The sequence below is a fragment of the Vombatus ursinus genome, unplaced genomic scaffold (genome assembly GCF_900497805.2).
Source record: "Vombatus ursinus unplaced genomic scaffold, bare-nosed wombat genome assembly UNPS02009205.1, whole genome shotgun sequence".
Lineage (NCBI taxonomy): Eukaryota > Metazoa > Chordata > Mammalia > Diprotodontia > Vombatidae > Vombatus > Vombatus ursinus.
In genome coordinates, this window is record NW_020948983.1 from 62,213,288 (window position 1) to 62,232,559 (window position 19,272).

Consider the following 19,272-nt stretch of genomic DNA (forward strand, 5'->3'; position numbering starts at 1 on the left):
CCTCAGAAGTGTTTGCTTCTGATTACCCCCTTTCCCAGTCTGCCCTTTCTCTGTCATTTCCCTGCTCTCTGGTCCCCTTCTCCCCCTATTTTCCTGTAGGGTAAGACAGATTTCCATACCCAATTGAGTATGTATGTTATTCCCTCCTTAAGTCAAATCCTATGAGAATAAGATTCACTCATTCCCTCTCACCTTCCCCCATTTCCCCTCCACTGTAAGAGCCTTTTCTTTTCTGTTTTTTTGGTTTGTTTTTTTTTGTGAGATGGTTTACCACGTTCTACCTCTCCCTTTCTCATTCTCCTAGTATAATCTTCTCTCATCCCTGATTTTTATTCTCCAGATATGACCCCTTCATCTTCAACTCACCCTGTGCCCTCTATCTGTCTGTCCGTCTATCTATCTATGTATCTATCTATCTATCTTATCTATATATATATATATATACATCCATATAATTTTTTCCCTCCAACTACCCTAATACTGACAGAGGTCTCATGAGTAACAAATATCATCTTTCCATGCAGAAATGTAAACAGTTCAACCTTAATAAGTCTCTTATGATTTCTCTTTCCTGTTTACCTCTTCGTGTTCTGCTTGAGTCTTGTATTTTGAAAGTCAAATTTTCTATTCAGCTCTGGTCTTTTCATCAAGAATGCTTCAAAGTCCTCTATGTCACTGAATGACCATTTTTTCCCTGAAGGATTATACTCAGTTTTGCTGGGTAGGTGATTCTTGGTTGTAATCCTATCTCCTTTGCCCTCCAGAATGTTATATTCCATGCTCTGCAGTCCCTTAATGTAGAAGCTGCTAAATCTTGTGTTATCCTGATTGTGTTTCTACAATACTTGAATTGTTTCTTTCTGGCTGCTTGTAATATTTTCTCCTTGACCTGGGAACTTTGGAATTTGACTACAATATTCCTAGGAGTTTTCCTTTGGGGATCTCTTTCAGGAGGAGATCGGTGGATTCTTTCAATTTCTATTTTGGCCTCTGGTTCTAAAATATCAGGGCAGTTTTCCTTGATAATTTCTTGAAAGATGATGTCTAGGCTCTTTTTTTGATCATGGCTTTCAGATAGTCCAATAATTTTTGAATTCTCTCTCCTGGATCTATTTTCCAGGTCAGTTGTTTTTCCAGTGAGATATTTCACATTATTTTCTAATTTTTCATTCTTTTGGATTTGTTTACTGTGTCTTGATTTCTCATAAAGTCACTAGCTTCTAATAGCTCTATTCTGATTTTTAAGGAAGCATTTTCTTCAGTAATCTTTTGGACTTCCCTTTCCATCTGGCCAGTTTTACCTTTTACTTTTTAGGGCATTCTTCTCTTCATTGGCTTTTTGGACCTCTTTTGCCATTTGGGTTAGGCTATTTTTTAAGGTGTTATTTTCTTCAGTATTTTTTTGGGTCTCCTTTAGCAAGCTGTTTTTTTGTGAGTTCTGCTGCTTTAGAATTTGTTTAGAGCCATTTTTGAACAGGTATTTGGAGGGTTGGGGGAGAGCTCAAGCAAGTCACTGCTTTCACTCTGCCATCTTGGCTCCACCCCTTAGTTAGCCCTTTTAATTAATTATCTTTTGGTGTTATTATTGAACCAGTTCCAAGTTCATCTAACTGTATTATAATCTAGCTTATATCTCTCCATCTTATCTGCAGGAAAGCATGAGAAATTTTCTCAGATGCATGACTAAAATTTAGTCATCAAACTACTAGATCAAGAGAATGCTGAAAATATTACCTATATTTTAGCAAAGTATGAAATGAAACATTTCATACTATTTGTGTGGAAAAGATGTAGAGATGAGGATTAACTATTATTACAATTAGATGGATTTGTAATGTCAAATGGCTGACTTCCAAGGATAGCCATTAGTGATTTGATGTCAGTTTGGCAGGAAGTCTTCAGGGGAGTAACCCAAGGCCCTACGCTTGGCTTTCTTTCTGTCTCCTTTTTATCTTTAAATCTCTAGCACCTAGCCTAATACCTAGTACATAATAGACCCTCAGTTGATATTTGTTTAATTGGATTGAGTAGTAATTTGGATCTCAGCTTCCTCAGCAAAGCCAGGACCCCAGGTGAGGGAGACAGCTCCCTTAAATAGTTTTTGAGGAGTACAGAACAAAGACAGGACTTCATAGGTGAGAAACAAGTTATGATTGGCTCAACATCACGAATGGCTAAGTCATTATGATTGACTACAGAGCTGAGGCATGGGGTACAATATGATTGGTTGGAAGTTGGGAAGGAGGGGCTTGCAACAACCCCTCCTTCACTACTGTGACTAAGAAATGTTCATTGTTTGAGTCCACCTGCAATGTTAGAGACAGTGGACCAGACTTCTTTGGCTAGCAAACCAGAAATCTTTGAAGTATAGCTTGGTGGTATAAAGATACTAAACCAAATACCCTGGTGTCCACCCACATCCCTTAAGGATAACAGATTCCCTTGAGGAAAATTAGAACAGTGATTAGTAGAACTGGATTTCTAAACTTAACTCATTGCAGGCCAGCTGAAATCTGAACTAAGTTCAGAGACAAAGAACCATAACTCAGGCAATAACAGGATAAAATCAATGAACTGAAAATATGATCAATTAAAAAAAAAGACATAGAATCAGTCTGATAATTTCACAAGTCAGAAATGAGACCTGGACAGTTTAACTTTATCCCTGAATTGGATAAAGGCAAACATGGCATGCTTATCAAGTTTTCAGATAACATTAAATTGTGAGAGATGATTGACACCTTGGATATTGGTCAAGATCTAAAAAAGATCTTGCCAGGCTAAAATATTGGACTAGATCTGATAAAATAAAATTCAGTGAGGATGTTAAGCCTTACTCTTGGGTTAAAAAAAATCAACCTCACCAATATAGGATGGAGAGAGCATGGTTAAATATCAGTTTGTCTGAAAAAATCTGGGGGTCTTAGTGGACTGCAATCTCAGTGTGAATCAGCAGTGTGATATGGCAGCCAAAAAAAGCTAACATGATCTTGGACTGCATTACGAAAGGCATAAGTTTTAGAATAAGGAGGGGAGAATCCCTCTGTTCTCTGCCCTACTCTGTCCTCATCTTGAGTATTATGTTCACCCCAGCTTAAGAACTTTGTTGATCTGGAAATCATCAAGAATGATGAAGGGCCTTGAGACTATGTCATATGAAGATGGATTAAAGGAATTGTATATATTTAGCCTAGAGAATACTCAAGTGGAACATGATAGTTGTCTTCAGGCAGTCTCCTAGGGAAGGGAGATTTGACTTACTAGGAGCTACCAACAACTACTCAATTCAATTGAACAAATATCAACTGAGTGTCTATTATGTACTAGATATTAGTCTAGGTGCTAGAGATTTAAAGATAGAAGGGAGACAGTCCTCACCTTTACGAAGATTATGTTCTACAGGTGATAAAAACCTGTACACCGATATGTAAATACAAGATAATCAAAGAGAGAAAGACCACTTACAATTAGGTAGATGAGGAGAGGCTTCATGTAGAAGTGATACCTGATCTGATCCTGGAAAGAAGCTGGAGAGATTTTAAGAGCCAGATGTTCAGAAGAATTATAGGATTATATTCCATGTGTGAAGGATAGCCTGTTCAAAGAAACTTAAGCAGGAAATGGCATGTTGAGTTTTGGAAACAGATAATGGACCAACTTGACTTGAAAAGTAGAGTGCAGGAAAGGAAATGATATGAAAAAAATCTGGAAATGTAAGTGAGAGCCAGATTGTGGAGGGCTTTTAAATACTCGGCTGTCTATTAATAAAAGAGTTTAGGCAGGAGGTCCTCAGGTGAGGTGAGAAATCCTGAATTAGGGTAGTAGCTGTGTGAATAGAGAAAAGGAGACAGATGCACAGGAGTTGGAAGTTGGAATTGACTATTTCGTAATTGATTGGATATATGTGGTGAGGTAGAAGGAAGAATCAAGTATGATTAAGAGATTGTAAAACTCAGTGACTGGAAATATGATGGATCCCACAACTAATCTATATCCTAAATCTCTTTACTTCAGTTCATTCTTTCCATCATCTGCTGTTAATGAGAATCTGGTTCCCTTCAGAAGATACAGTGTCTCCGGCCACTCTTTCTAGTCCTGGGTGAGCCATTTTTTATTCCCCTAAGCCCAATGGACCAGGAGAGGGAATGAACATATCAATTTCAAACTACTTCTTTGCTACCATCATTCAGCAACCACTCCTTCTTTGTAGTTCACTCCATCTCTCTACCACCTGGTCCAGATTCTTGTTGCCATGATTTACAGGCCACCAGGTCATTTTGCCTCCTTTCTTAAGGAGTTCCGTACAAAGCTCATAGGTCCCTTAATCCCAAACTATGTTCTTCACCTTGAGAATTTCAATTTGTACTTAATGTCCCCTCAAATATCCTGGCCTTCCAGTTCATCAATTTCATCATCAACTCTGAGGTACAATTTCACTTAACCTCATCCACACATGGGAATGATCATATACTTTGATGTCATTGTAACCATTCAGCAATAAATCTACTCGCTGTGCCCCTGTGGGAACTGTTGAATTTAAAAGGTCTTTTGCCTTGTTATTATAGATTCTATTCTTATAGAGTTTGATTACATTTATCTGCCAAAGATTCTTAAATATTCCTGCCAGATGCTAGGGCTGTGGGTACTAAGATGTCCCTCATCTCTGTATGCTTCTGTTAGGTCAGACCAACATGCAGGCTTGCCAACCATGGTATCCTTTTGTTTTCTATAATTCTTCCTTCTAGACCTGAACAGCTGAGAAAATGACACATCATGAACTATATATTAATCCTTGTTTCTTCTTATATTTATCTTACTTGGACCTAGCAAAACCTAGGTTTAGGCGTTTCCACACCCCTTCAACTCCTTGTATATGGCCCTGGTTTTTGGCTCTTCTCTCTGTTAAGGTACAGACTATGCATGTTATCAGCTGCTGCAGCTTAACTTGTATGTCCAGCTTCTTCCTGCAACATGCCAGAGGTGCAGTTTCCTTGATTAAGATCTGTTTTTGTGTTCTCTTCTTTGTTTTCCTTTTCTTTACCAGTTTTGTTTTATATCACCACAGCACTTGTATGTATCTTTATTATTGGCTTAGCTTTTTTCCTTCCTTTCCCATAAGCAGCAATATTGAGGCAGTGTGGTGTAATGGAAAAAGGACTGGCTTTGGGCTCAGATGACCTGTGTTTAAATCCCAGCTTAGCTACTTACTCCCTATATGACCTTGGCAAGTCATTTAACCTCTTCAGTTTCCTCATCTGTAAAATGAGAGTATTCGATTAGTAGCCTCAAAAACCCCTTCTAGCTTCAAGTGTGTGTATATATACATATATATGTGTGTGTATATACACATACATATATATACACATATATACACATACATACATATATATATATACACATATATATACACACACACACATATATATATTCCTATGATCTTGAGTTCAATTCAACAAAGCTACTATATGCACAGTAAACGTGATCCCTTCCTTAAAAGAGGTTCCTTACATTTTACCATAAATTGCATATATCATTTATACAATTGAAGATCAAGAAATATTTTCTGGAGTAGGGGTTAGCACTTCATCTTAGATTTGGAGGAAACTAAGGCTTCTGAAAAGCACAGGTGAGAAGGGAGTAGGCATTCTGGGGAGTCTGTACAAAAACAATGGGGCAGCATACAAAATGTCAAGTTTGAGGAATTGAAGTTAAGTTACTTTGTAAAGTGGATAAAGAGGATTAATGAGAAGGAAGTTTGGAGAGGTAGTCCGGATCTAGATCCTGAAAGACTTTAAATGCCAAGCAAAGGAGTTCCTATTTTATTCTGGAGGCAAAAAAGAACTACTGAAAAATTTTGAACAGTTGATATAGTCACATGCACTCTGGGCATATTCTATCAACAAATCTGTGAGGATTGATTGGAAAAGGTAGAGGTGGGAAAAACTATTGCAGTAGTCCACGTGATGAAGTCCTGAACAAAAGTGGAGTCCATATAAGCAGAGACAAGGGGACACGTATGAGGGATTCTGTGGAGATGGATTTGACAACACATGGTAACTGACTGGATATGGGGAATGTGGGAGAATAAAGATTTGAATAGGGTACTAATATTGTAAACCTTGAAGATCTGAAGGATGGTTGTGCCTTTAAAGAAGGGGTGGGTTTATTGACAAAGATACATTTTCTTTTGTATGTGCTGAGTGAGATGCCTGTGAAACATTCAGGTGGAGGATCTTTTGAGATTAGTTTAGATTTTGGTAGGATTAACTTTACCACCAAAAAAACCCAAACAAACCAAAAAACAAACTCTTCTGTATTTGGAATTTTCATTTTTCTTTCTCTTCTTTTTTCTTCCACCTGATCTCTTGGAGTATATTTGTTGTTTCACTTGTGTCTGACTTTTTGTGACCCCATTTGGCATTTTCTTGGCAGAGGCACTGGAGTGATTTTCCATTTCCTTCTCTAGCTCATTTTACAGATGAGAAAACTGAGGCAAACAGGGTTAAGTGACTTGCCCAGGGTTACATTGGTCGTCTATGTTAAATTATGTATATCATTTTTTCTATGTACTACTTATAACTAAATCGGTATGGTTTGCTTAATTTGGATAATATTTTTTTAACAGCTGTTTCTGGTTTGTGAATATTCTCTGTCTCTGTCTTTCTGTCTTGTCCTATATTTCAAATATTTGCTTTGCATAATTTAAAAAAAAGGATATTTGGGGGCACCTTGGTGGTGCAGTAGATAGAGCACCAGCCCTGGAGTCAGGAGGACCTGAGTTCAAATCCGGCTTCAGACACTTCACTGTGTGACCTTGGGCAAGTCACTTAACCCCATTGCCTACAAAAGAAAAAAAAAGAAATAGGACATTTGTTGACCATTTTTTGTGGATTTTGGTGTACATTGTGTTCTCAGTAATTAAGAATAATTAATTTGATTAGTTTAGAATGGACTATTCTGCTAACATAACAAAAAAGGAGAATTATAAGAGTTACAGGGGCTGCAGGAAAACAGCCACACTAATGCACTATTGGTCGGGGCTGTTAACTGTTCTAACCGTGTTGGAAAGCAGTTTGGGACTATGCCCACAAAGTCACTGAATTATGCTTGACCTTTGACGTTGTAAAACTGCTACTAGGCCTGTACCCCAAAGAGATCAAAGAAGGGAGAAAAGGACACATTTACAAAATATTCATAGTAGTTTTTTTTTTTTTGTAGTGGCGAGGAACTGGGGAAACCAAGGGTGTGCCAATCAATTGGGGAATAGATGAACAAATTAAGGTACATAAATGAAATGGAATTCTGTTGTGCCATAAAAAATGACAAAGGGATTGTTTTAGAAAAAACAGGGAAGCCTTGTCTGAGCTGATTCAGAGTGAAATGAGCAGAGCCAGGAGAAGAATCTATACGATAATAATACTGTAAAAAGACGAACAACTTTTTTAAGAACTCTGCTCACTGCAATGATCAATCAACTACATTTCCAGAGGACTGATGATAAATTTGTCTCTTGATAGAAAGGTGTTATATATACAAGAGACTGAATGAGACATACGTTTTTAGACGTGACCAATGTAGGAATTTGGAGTGCTATTTTCTGTGTGTTTATTATAAGAGTTTTGCTTTTCTTTTTCTGTTCTTCAATGGAGATGGAGGTGGGGGTGGTAGAAAGAAACAAAATTCTGATTGAAAAAAATTGAAAAAATTAACTCAAAAAATCAGTTTAAGCAATACCTTTTTATCTATTTATTTATTTATTTATTCATTTTAGTTTTCAACATTCTCTTCCATAAGTGAGAATTGCCTCATTTTTTGCTCTTCTTTATTGGTGCTCTGCTCCTACATGGGCCTTTTCCAGGCAGCCACCTTCTGAGGCTCTGGCCATGCCTCTCTCCAGGTGGGTGACCCATTGCTCTGCTGTTATTGCTGTCAGTTCCTGCCAGATACATCCTGAGAGCTTCTTGATGTAGTAGTTGTGCCTAGCTTGGCTTTGCTGCTTCTTTGTCCTTTCTAGGAGATAACTATTATCTCTTCCAGCAGCTAGACTAGAGCTTTAGATGTTATAGCTCCTTAAAGACTCTAGGTTATTAAGACTTTCTTTTGTTTCAAACCTGTGTCCTGTAACTCACCCTTCATACTAGGTACTCTTCCTGGTGACTCTAGGAATATCTTTTTCTTGGATCTCATGGTGGAGCTTTGTTTTCCATTCTAGGTTGACTCATGGTGTTGTTGTTTAGTTGTGTGCAGCTCTTTGTGACTCCATGAACCATAGCATGCCAGGACCTTCTGTCCTCTGGTATTTCTCAAAGTCTGTCCAAGTTCATGTTTGTTGTTTCCATCATGCTTTCTATCCATCTCATCCTATACTGTGTGCTTTTTTCTTTTTCCTTCAATCTTTCCTAACTTTAGGTTCTTTTCCAGTGAATCCCAACTTCTCATTATGTGGCCCAAGTATTTAAGCTTCATCTTCAGTATTTGACTTTCCAGTGAATAGCCTGAATTAATTTCTCTAAGTATTAACTGATTTGATCTTCTTGCTGTTCAAGGGCCTCTCAGAAGTTTTCCATAGCACTACAATTTGAAAGTGTCAATTCTGTGGCACTTAGCTTTCCTTATAATCCATCTCTGACAGTCATATATTGCTACTAGAAAAACCATAGCTTTTGAGTATAAGGACTCTTGTTGGTAAGGTGATATCTCTGCTTTTTAGTAGGCTGTCCGGTTTTGACATAGCTTTCTTGCCAAGCAACAAGACTCTTTTAATTTTATGGCTTCATGAACCGTCTGCTGTGATCTTTGAGCCCAAGAATGTCAAATTCCTGACATTGCTTCCATTTCTTCCTCCTCTATTTGCCAGGAAGTGATGGGACCAGTTGCTAAGATCTTAATTTTTTTATGTTAAGCTTTAAGTCAGCTTTTACACTTTCCCCTTTAACTCTCATGGAGAGGTTTTTAAATTTCTCTTGACTTTTTGCCATCACAGTGGTATTGTCTGCATATCTTAGATTGTTGATATTTCTCCCGGCAACCTTAATTATGGCTTTTGATTTATCCATCCTGACATTTCCCATGATGTCCTCGGCATATAAGTTAAATAAATAAGGTGACAATATACAGCCTTGTTGTACTCCTTTCCCAATCTTAAACCAATCAGTTGTTCCATGTTTGGTTCTAATTGTTGCTTCTTGGCCTGCATACAGGTTCCTCAGGAGACAGGTAAGATGATCTGGTACTCCCATCTCTTTGAGGTCTTGCCACGTTTTGTTATGATCCACATAATCAAAGGCTTTAGTGTAGTCAGTGAAGCAGGAGTAGATGTTTTTCTGGAACTCTCTTGCTTTCTCCATAATCCAGCAAATGTTGGCAAGTTTGTTTCTACTTCCTCTGGCTATTCAAAAACCAGATGCTCTTCTGGTGATTCTTAGTTCATATGTTGCTGAAGCCTAGCTTGCAGAATTTTAAGCATAACCTTGTTGGTGTGTGAAATGAGCTCAATTGTTCAGTAGTTTGAACATTTTTCAGCTTTGCCCTTCTTTAGGATTAGGATGTAAACTGATCTTTTCCAATCAAGTGGCTACTGTTGATTTTTTAAAATTTGCTGGTGTATTGAGTGCAGCACTTTTAACAGCATCATCTTTTGAGATTTTAAATAGCTCAGCTGGAATTCTATCACCTCCACCATCCTTATTATTAGCAGTGCTTCCTAAGACCCACTTGACTTCATTCTCTAGGATGTCTGGCTCTAGATCAGTAACCACACCATCTTGGTTGTCAGGTTATTGGTGATGTTAAGATCTTTCTTATATAGTTCTTTTGTGTATTCTTGCCACCTCTTCTTAATTTCTTCTGCTTCTATAAATCCCTACCATTTTTGTTTTTTATCATGCTCATTTTTGCAGGAAACTTTTCTTGAAGAGATCTCTTGTCTTTCCCATTTTTTTTTTTTGGCATTGCTCTTTTAACTTTATTCTTTCTGTTCTTTGGAATTCTACATTCAGTTGGGTATATCTTTCCCTTTCTCCTTTCCTTTTGCTTTCCTTCTTTCCTCAGCTATTTGCAAAGCCTCATTGGACAGCCATTTTGCTTTCTTGCTCTTCTTTTTCTTTGGAATGTTTTTAAAAAAAATTTTTTTAAGGTAATTGGGGTTAAGTGACTTGCCCAGGGTCACACAGCTAGGAAGTGTTAAGTGTTTGGTCTGAGGCTGGATTTGAACTCAAATCCTCCTGACTTCAGGGCCAGTGCTCTATCCACTGTGCCACCTAGCTGCCCCTGGAATATTTTTTGTTGCTGCCTCCTGTTAAGTATTGCAAGTCTCTGTCTTAGCTCTTTAGGTACTCTTTCTCCCAGATATAATCCCTCAAATCTATTGGTTATCTTCACTTTATATTCATAAGGGATGTTATTTAGGTCATACCTATACAGTCTGATGGTTTTTCCTACTTTCTTCAATTTAAGTCTGAATTTTGCAATAAGAAGCTCACGATCTGAGCCACAGTCAGCTCCATGTCTTGTTTGAACTGACTATATAGAACTCCTCCACCTTTAGCTCCAAAGTATATAATCAGTCTGATTTCTATATTGGCCATCAGGTGATATCTGTATGTAGAGTTGCTTTTGGGGTAGTTGAAAAAGAGTGTTATGACCAGTGAGTTATCTTGACAAAACTCTGTTAGTCTCTGCCCTGATTAATTTTGTACTCTAATACCAAATTTGCCTATTTTCCAGTTATCTTTTGATTCTCTGCTGTAGCATTCTAATCCCCTATGATGAATGTGATTTTTTTTTTTTGGTGTTGTTCCGAAAAGATGTTGTAGGTCTTCATAGAACTGATCAACTTTGGCCTCTTTAGCATCAGTGGTTGGAGCACAGACTTGTATTACTGTGATGTTGAATGGTTTGCCTTGGATTCAAACAGATATTATTGAGTAATTTTTGAGATTATATCCAAGTACTACTTTTGTCACCTTTTTATTGACTATGAGGACTACTCAATTTCTTCTAAGGGATTCTTACCCACAGTAGTATATGTAGTGATGATCTGAATTAAATTCACCCGCTCCAGTCCACTTAAGAATTCACTGACACCCAGGATGTTGATGTTTAATCTCTAGGTCTCCTGTTTGATCACATCCAGCATTCCTTGGTTCGTAGATACATTCCAAGTTCCTACATAATATTGATTTTTACAGCATGACTTTCCTTTCATCGCCAGACGCATCCATCCCCAGCTGAGCTTCCTTTTCAGCTTTGGCCCAACTGCTTCATTAGTACTGCAGCTACTTATAGTTGTCCTCTGCTCTTCCCCAGTAGCATATTGGGCACCTTCCAACCTGAAGTGCTCATTTTCTGATGTCATCTCTTTTATACTTTTAGTACTGTCCATGGGGGGTGTAGGGTGTGTTCAGGGAAGACTAGTACCTCTGGCGTGAGGGCTGCCAAGTCCTTTTGAGGCCTGCTTTCCACATTTGGTGTCTACCTAATCCACCAACTCTAACCTGTAACTCTAAGAAGCTATAGCATACACAGTGATCATACCCCGGTAAACCATTTTGGCAAACGGGCTAAACCAGGTTGAGGGTAAGCAGGGGCTCTCAGACCCTTTGGTGAGTTAGTGGTGTGTCAACCCCAAGTACGTGAAGACTTCCCCTGGAGGAATGGGCAGATGAGTACAGTTTGTTCCAACAGCCATGAAGACTGCTGAAGCAGGTGCTGTGGAGTGCTTAGAGTTTGGTTAGACATCAAAGACACCAAGTTCGTCCACTGCACCTTGAGCCACCGCCAATCATCTTGACTCTATCCTGCCACTGGACTGTATCAACTAAGTGAGGCTGATTACTTTGTGCAACTCTACCTCACTTAAATCCAATTTAGACATGAATCAAAAGACATTACCCATACCATTTTACCTTTTTTACCTATCTCAGAGTCCTGTGGTGACAGGCAAGTGATGAAGCAGCAGGTGCGGTTACACTGGGAACTATAGTCACAACCCTGCACATAGGCAGCCCAGGACATAGGGTCATCTTCTCAATGGAAGCAGCTGTGGGGTTCAGCAGCCCCCTGGGTGTCTGAGCAGCCTTTTAAGGACTACACTGCTCACCTTCTGGTGTGAGGAAGGGGCTAGAAAAGGTGCCCTAAAAATTGTCAACTTTACCTAACCCTGGCTGTTTACCATGGCAGGCAGGAATCCCACCCAATCAAAACACAAAAAATTGTACAAAAACTTCTGCAAAGATGGTTCCACTCACCATTAGTACATGGAATGTACACACACTTATGGGAAACAACATTAAGCTGGTGTAGGTTTTGTAATCAAAACTAATCTAGTCAACAAGCTTGTATGCCTACCAAAAAGAGTGAATAACAGGCTCATAACAATGCAATTACCACTTGCAGGAAAACACCACATTCCATCATCAGTACCTATGCTCCCACTATGATGAATCCTGATGAAGTCAAAGAAAAATTTTGTGAAGAACTGGATACTCCCATCATCAGTGTGCTGAAACTGGACAAGCTAATAATTCTGGGTGACTTTAATACTAGAGTAGGCACAGGCTACTAGACATGGTTGGGAGTCTTTGAGAGGAATAGAGTCGGAAACAGCAACAGCAATGGTCATTTACTAATGAAGATTTGTGCATCTCATGATTTTCTTATCACTAACACTGTATTCTGTTTACCTAAATGCAATAAAACTTCTTGATACACCCTCACAACAAACATGGACATTTAATAGACTATGTCATTTTAAGGAGAAGAGATAGACAGGATGTGAGAATGATGAAGGCGATGTATGGTGCAGAGTGCTAGACTGATCACAGACTTATCCTCTCCAAGCTAAATATTCACATTCAACAAAAGTGGTGGGCCCAAGGCAAGACAACTACCAGAAGACTTAATGTCAGCAGATTAGAGTGTTTTTCTGAGTGGGAACAGTTTGTTGCTAACTTGGAGAAAAAGCTGACCCAACACACAGTTGCCAACAGTGGAGCAGAAAAGGAGTGGGCAGCTTTCAGATATTTGGTGTACAGCACTACATTTATTCTTCTAGCTGAGGACACTCGTGAACATCAAGACTGGTTTGACATAAATGATGGGGAAATACAGAAGCTGCTGAATGAGAAATGAGAATTCCACAGGGTATACCAGCAGGATAGTTCATCTGTCTCTAAAAAGGCAGTGTTTAACTCTGTCAAAAGCAAAGTGCAAGCAAAGCTTGGAGAGATGCAGGATTCTTGGTTCAGTAATAAGGCAGATGAAATTCAGTTTTAGGCTGATAGTAACAATCTCAAGCCCTTTTATTATACCCTGAAGGCTATTTATGGGCCAAAGACATATGGTGCATCTCAACCACTCAGTGCTGATAGAGCTGCATTGATTAGTGATAAGGACATGATCCAGGAAATATGGGCTGAATACTTCCATAGTGTTCTCAACAGACTATCATCAATCAGTGCTGACGCCACTGACCGTTTACCTCAGGTTGAAGTCAGTCCGTCTCTAGCCAAATTTCCAACTGAAGAGTAAGTTTTGAATGCCATTTGGCTTTTCTCATTTGGCAAAGCACTTGGTGCTGATTCTGTTCCAGCTGAGATTTACTAGGAGGGGGTACATTGCAAAAGGTGACTAAAATTTTCCAAGTTATATGGCAATAGGAGGTTATTCCCTCGGAGTTCAAGGATGCTTCCATTATTCATCTCTATAAAGGTAAAGGAAATAGATTGTCCTGTGACAATCGTGGGTGGGAGGCGGGGGTCTCTTAGTCATTGCTGGCAAGATTCTTGCCAGAGTCCTCCTTAATAGGCTGATCCTTCACCTGGAGGATGATTATCTACCTGAGAGCCAGTGTGGTTTCAGAAAGGACTAAGGAACAGTCAATATGGTGTTTGCTGCCCAACACCTCTAGGAGAAATGCCAGGAACAGAACAGAGATATGTATACAATGTTTGCCAATCTTACCAAGGCCTTTGACACTGTCAGTCATGGAAAATGATGTCAAAATTTGGGTGCCCAGTGAAGTTCATCAGTATTATATGTCAATTTCATGATGGCATGCTTGCCTGGGTTTTGGATAATGGACAATGCTCTCAAGCTTTCCCAGTCACCATTGCAGTGATGCAAAGCTGTGTGCTTGCTCCCATACTTATTAGCATAATGTTTTCAGCAATGTTGTTAGCTGCCTTCAGTGAGGACAAACACAGCATCAAGGTCACCTACCACGCTGATGGTAAATTCTTCAACTTGAAAAGTCTCCCCGTCAAGACCAAAGTAGAGAAGATCTGGTGCGTGATGTTTTTTTGTTTTTTGTTTTTTGTTTTTTGTTTTTTTTTGCAGATGATCGTGCATTCATTGCAGCCTCTGAAACTGAGATGCAACAAAGTATGGGTTGATTCTTTGCTGCTTGTGCTAATTTTGGCCTAACAATTAACACAAAGAAAACGGATTCTCCTCTAGTCAGCACCACACTATCTATACATGGAACCATCAGTTATAGCAAATGGAGAAGTTTTGAATACTGTGGATAAGTTAACTTACCTTGGTAGTATACTTTCCAAGAATGTACACATTGATAATGAGGTTGATGCATGCATTACAAGAGGTAGCTCAGTGTTTTGGAGGTTCTGTAGGAAAGTGTGGGAGAGAAGAGGTATTAGACTGATTACCAAACCGAAGTCCTACAGAGCCATTATGTTGACCTCATTGTTGTATGCCTGTGAAATCTAAACAATATACCAGCACCGTGTCAGGAAACTAAATTGCTTCCATTTGAATTGTCTTAGGAAGATCCTGAAGATCACCTGGCAGGATAAGGTACCAGATACTGAGGTCCTTTTCTGAGTCAGGCATTCAAACTTTACTATAGAGAGAGCAACTCTGATGGGCTGGCCCCATTGTTCAAATGCCAAATGTATACTTGCCTAAAAGACCATTTTATAGAGAACTCATGCAAGGAAGGCACTCACATGGTGGTCAGAAGAAGCAACACAAAGATACTCTCAAGGTCTCTCTGAAGAACTTTGGAATTGATTGCATGACATGGGAGATTCTGGCAAAGGATTGCACAGTATGGTGTGCCCTCATTAAAGAAGGGAAAGCAGAATTGCTGTAGCTCAAAAGAAACATGAGGTGTGCAAATTTAGAGACATCTCCATCCCAAATGTTCATATGGACTATTTGTGCTTAACCTACTCGTATTAGTTTGATTAGCCACAGTCGGACCCACTGTAACTAGACTCCAACATAGTGATGTTATTTGGTCCTTTTCAAAAATGAAGGACAACCAACTGTCCTTGGGGTTTTCTTGGCAAAGGTACTGGAGTGGTTTGCCATTTCCTTCTCCAGTGGATCATCTTTTGTACTCTACACTATGACCTGTCCTTGGGTGACCCTGCATGGCATAGCTCATAGTTTCATTGAGCTAAGCAAGCCCCTCTGCCATAAGGCAGTGATGGGGGAAGGAAAGAGAAGGGACATGATGAGTTTGTCCCATTTGGCTTCTCCTTCCCCTAATATGCAGACAGGATTCTTCCCACTGAGTGGGCATCTCACACAAGATTCTTTTGTGAATTCAGAAAGACTTGATTTTTCTCTGCTGATCTTACCTTCTGCATCCTCCTGGGCTGTTAGGCAAATTACTTTTGTTTCGGTTTCTCCCTACTCTCCAAAAGTGTAGGTGGGTCCAGCCAAATACTCCAGATTTGGATGGTACATGGTGCCTACAATAAGGGAAAAGATTTTTACAAATTCTACTATACTTAAGTTTGTTTTTTTTTTCTGAAAATCTCTCACTTCTTTAAAAAAAAACTTGGTAAATTTTATTTTAACATATTCATTTTATTTGCATAATTATGTTTATCTATCTTTTTGGAGTAAAAGACCTAATATTCTTGTTTGAGAGTAGGCTTTTCACCAAATGACAACATGCTAAATGGATTCTAAGTCTAACATAAGCTTCTTTTAACTAACAACTTTGAATACCAGATAGCAAGTAATTACTAAGTGATCTGTGATGTTTAGTTAGTTTTTTTGAATTGTGGATATTTTATTTTTTTTTTTAGGCAGTTGGGGTTAAGTGACTTGCCCAGGGTCACACAGCTAGTAAGTGTCAAGTGTTTGGTCTGAGGCGAGATTTGAACTCAGGTCCTCCTGACTTCAGGGCCAGTCCCCTATCCACTATGCCACCTAGCTGCCCCTGAATTGCGGATATTTTATAGGACAAAATCAGTGTGTTTTTTCTTTTGTTAACTTCATAAAGTATATTAAAAGTATTGCAAGACTAATAGAGAATAAGAGGGTAATTCATCTTGAATAATGTTCAAGGTTCTTTTTAACTACAGAGTTCTAACTATGATCTTATTCTCTGTATGGAAACTAAATTTTTGATATTAAGTAATATCAAAGAATATACTGCTAGGGTATATATGTGTGTATTTTCTTATTACAAAATTAAAAGCATCATTGCATTTAAATATTGCACAATATTTTTATTTTGGTGGTGTCTGTTTATAGTTAGAAAATTTCTGACTACTTCAATGAATCTCTTCCATTTTTGAAATATGATACTAAAGGATTTATAATCTATATCACACAATTTAGTACTTAATTTTATAGCATATTCTCTTGTTTTGTAATTTTTTAATTTGTGTAATACATGTATATTGTCTTCAGTGGCTCCCTATTGCATCTAAGAGCATCCTTCAAGGTTCAGCTTAGGGGTCTTCTAATGGAAATCTATCTTCAACTGCTTAGTTGCTAGTGTTCTGTTCCTTCTCAGATGATCTTCTATTTATCTTTTTTCTCCCTGTAACATATCTTCCTGTTGAATGTAAGCTCCTTTAGGGTAGGAACTGTTCTTTGTTTTTTTTCTTTGTGCTTTATACATAGTGAGTGCTTAATAGATGTTGGTTGTTGAATTATAGTTCTTCCTTCTCAGATTTGTGCTTCTGAAGGGCAGGAACTATTTTTCACCTTTTTCTTTTTATGCCCTGAATCTAGAAAAAGGGTTCTTAACTTGGGATTCATTGTTTTTAGAAATATTGTTATAATTGTTTTTCTTTGTTATCCTGTGTACCTTATTTTATGACTTCAGAACATTATTCTGAAGAGGGTTTTACCAGACTGGCAGAGGAGTCTATGACACAGGAAAAAGCCTTAGAACCTGTGGTCTAACACAGTGTCTTATATGTAGGTGTAGTAGGTATTTAAATGGTGGTGGTTGTTGAATTGTATTCATGTTCCAGCTTAGATTGTAAACTTCTTAGAGGGCACTTTTCTTGTTTGCTTTATAGTTCTGGGTACATAGTGAAGATGAATAAATACTTGATTAATTGATGAGATTGACTTACATTATTTGCCAAGGCCAAAAACACAAGATACAAGATACAAATTTTCTAAAAAATACAGTCCCTAAAAAATCTTATGACTTTGTACCCATAAAATAGGAATGACATAGTACATGAATGAAAACAAATAAAGAAAGCATTTTATCCTACCTTTTGCTAAAGGTATTTAAGGTTACAAAGTTGGCAATAAATAAATATCTATATATCTGTCTATGCATATAAACACACAAACATATAAGGAGATTAAAAGGAATTAACATTTAAGTTGTCACTATGTAATTGATCTTTTATTTTAAAGATTTTATATCCTAGATAGATTTAAGAACTATATTTTTAAAGATTACTAATTGCTCCTATTTGTGTCACTCTTAAAAAAAACAGATTTCAAAAATTGAAAATGTCAGTCATTTGTGTGACCTGAGAGTTTTAAACCTTGCAAGAAACTTTTTAAATGATGTTGATGATCTTAATGGCCTGAGTTCGCTGACTGAACTTAATCTTCGACACAATCAAATCACTTCTGTGGTAAGTACCTTGTTTTCTTTTCCCCCTGCCAATTGTGGGATAAGGAATAGGACAGAGAACCAGTAACTTTTTGTTAATTAAAAAAATAAAAGAATTTAAAAAAGAAAATGATCTGTGATTATTTTATGTAAGGCAAGACTATAAGGTCATTTAGACTTTTCTAAATTAGATTATGGGTATAATTTATTGATTTTAAAAATATTCTGATTTGCATCGTGTAGTATGGATAGAGAGCTAGCTTTAGAACCAGGAAGAACTGGGTTCATGTCCTGCCTCTGACATGTACTGTGTTTGTGACCCTAGACAAATCTCTTAACCTCTTAGAGCTCTCTAGGCAATTCAAATCTGTAGGTTGCAGAGAAGACATTAATCTGCACCAATGGAAGAAGATCTTCACTGGAAGCTTCCTATACCAATGAAATCACAGATCTAGTCTCTATCTCTATTATTAACTTGAGGCGATTATAATTTTCAAAGAAAATAAATGGAAAATTAGAATAACATTCAATATTAAAAGTGTAATCAGTCAGTGACTTAGGTATAAATATTTGATCCTTTCCTGTTTTTAATTGGGAAAAAGGAGTGTTAGAGGTCACTAGGTACCTGAAAAGGATAGGAGTGGGGACCAGAGAATTACCAAAAAGTTAAAAAGATATAGAAAGTGCAGAATGTGGACACAGAAAATGAAACTTTCCTGACTTTACAGGTTTGCTGAGGCTCTGATTTTTTTAATTGTCAGCAGTTGGTGGGCAAATAGAAGTTGTATACTGAGATATTTTTGTCCTGGACATTCATGAGGTTTTTAGCAGGAACATTGCTTTAAGGCTTATGATATAAAGGAGCATTATTTTGTATATGTATACATACATTTATTTATACACACATGTATATTATATATATTATATATTGCATATATAGTATATATTATATATACTGACTATGTTGTGTGTGTATATACATATAAATATGCACATAATACATACACACATTTATATATGTATATACATACATATGTACACACACATTAACGTGACTGGTTTTGTTATAAAAGAACTTTTTTGCCAGAGGATTCATTAATAGCATTGAGATATCATTGTACTTTTATAGATATTGTCCATGGTGTTTCTTAAATGTAATTTGGATCCTTTAAATTATTTATTAACAAAAGTCTCAGTTAATAAATGATTAAACCATAACTAGTGCCATGAACAGCCTACTCTGGATATAAAAGGGAAAATACTGGAACAGATGGTGACTTACCCTCAGTTCTAGAAAATATGATACAGGTAATTTTCACTCCATAGGACCTCCAAGAGACTGGGACAGTTCCAGAACCTGTCCAAAGCCATTAATTTATTCTGGGATCTCAAATTAGAATTAAGCTTCCACACCTTCAAGATTT

At 37.7% G+C, this 19,272-nt stretch overlaps 1 protein-coding gene across 2 annotated transcripts in view; it reads left to right on the plus strand.

The window, feature by feature from the left end:
* LRRC49 (leucine rich repeat containing 49) overlaps positions 1–19,272 on the plus strand; it is a 201,007-nt gene that overhangs the window by 29,036 nt on the left and 152,699 nt on the right. For both annotated transcript variants that reach the window (XM_027851402.1, XM_027851401.1), the window contains one exon: positions 17,727–17,870. In XM_027851402.1, coding sequence (XP_027707203.1) covers positions 17,727–17,870 — 144 coding nt within the window. The remainder of the gene's footprint in view (positions 1–17,726; positions 17,871–19,272) is intronic.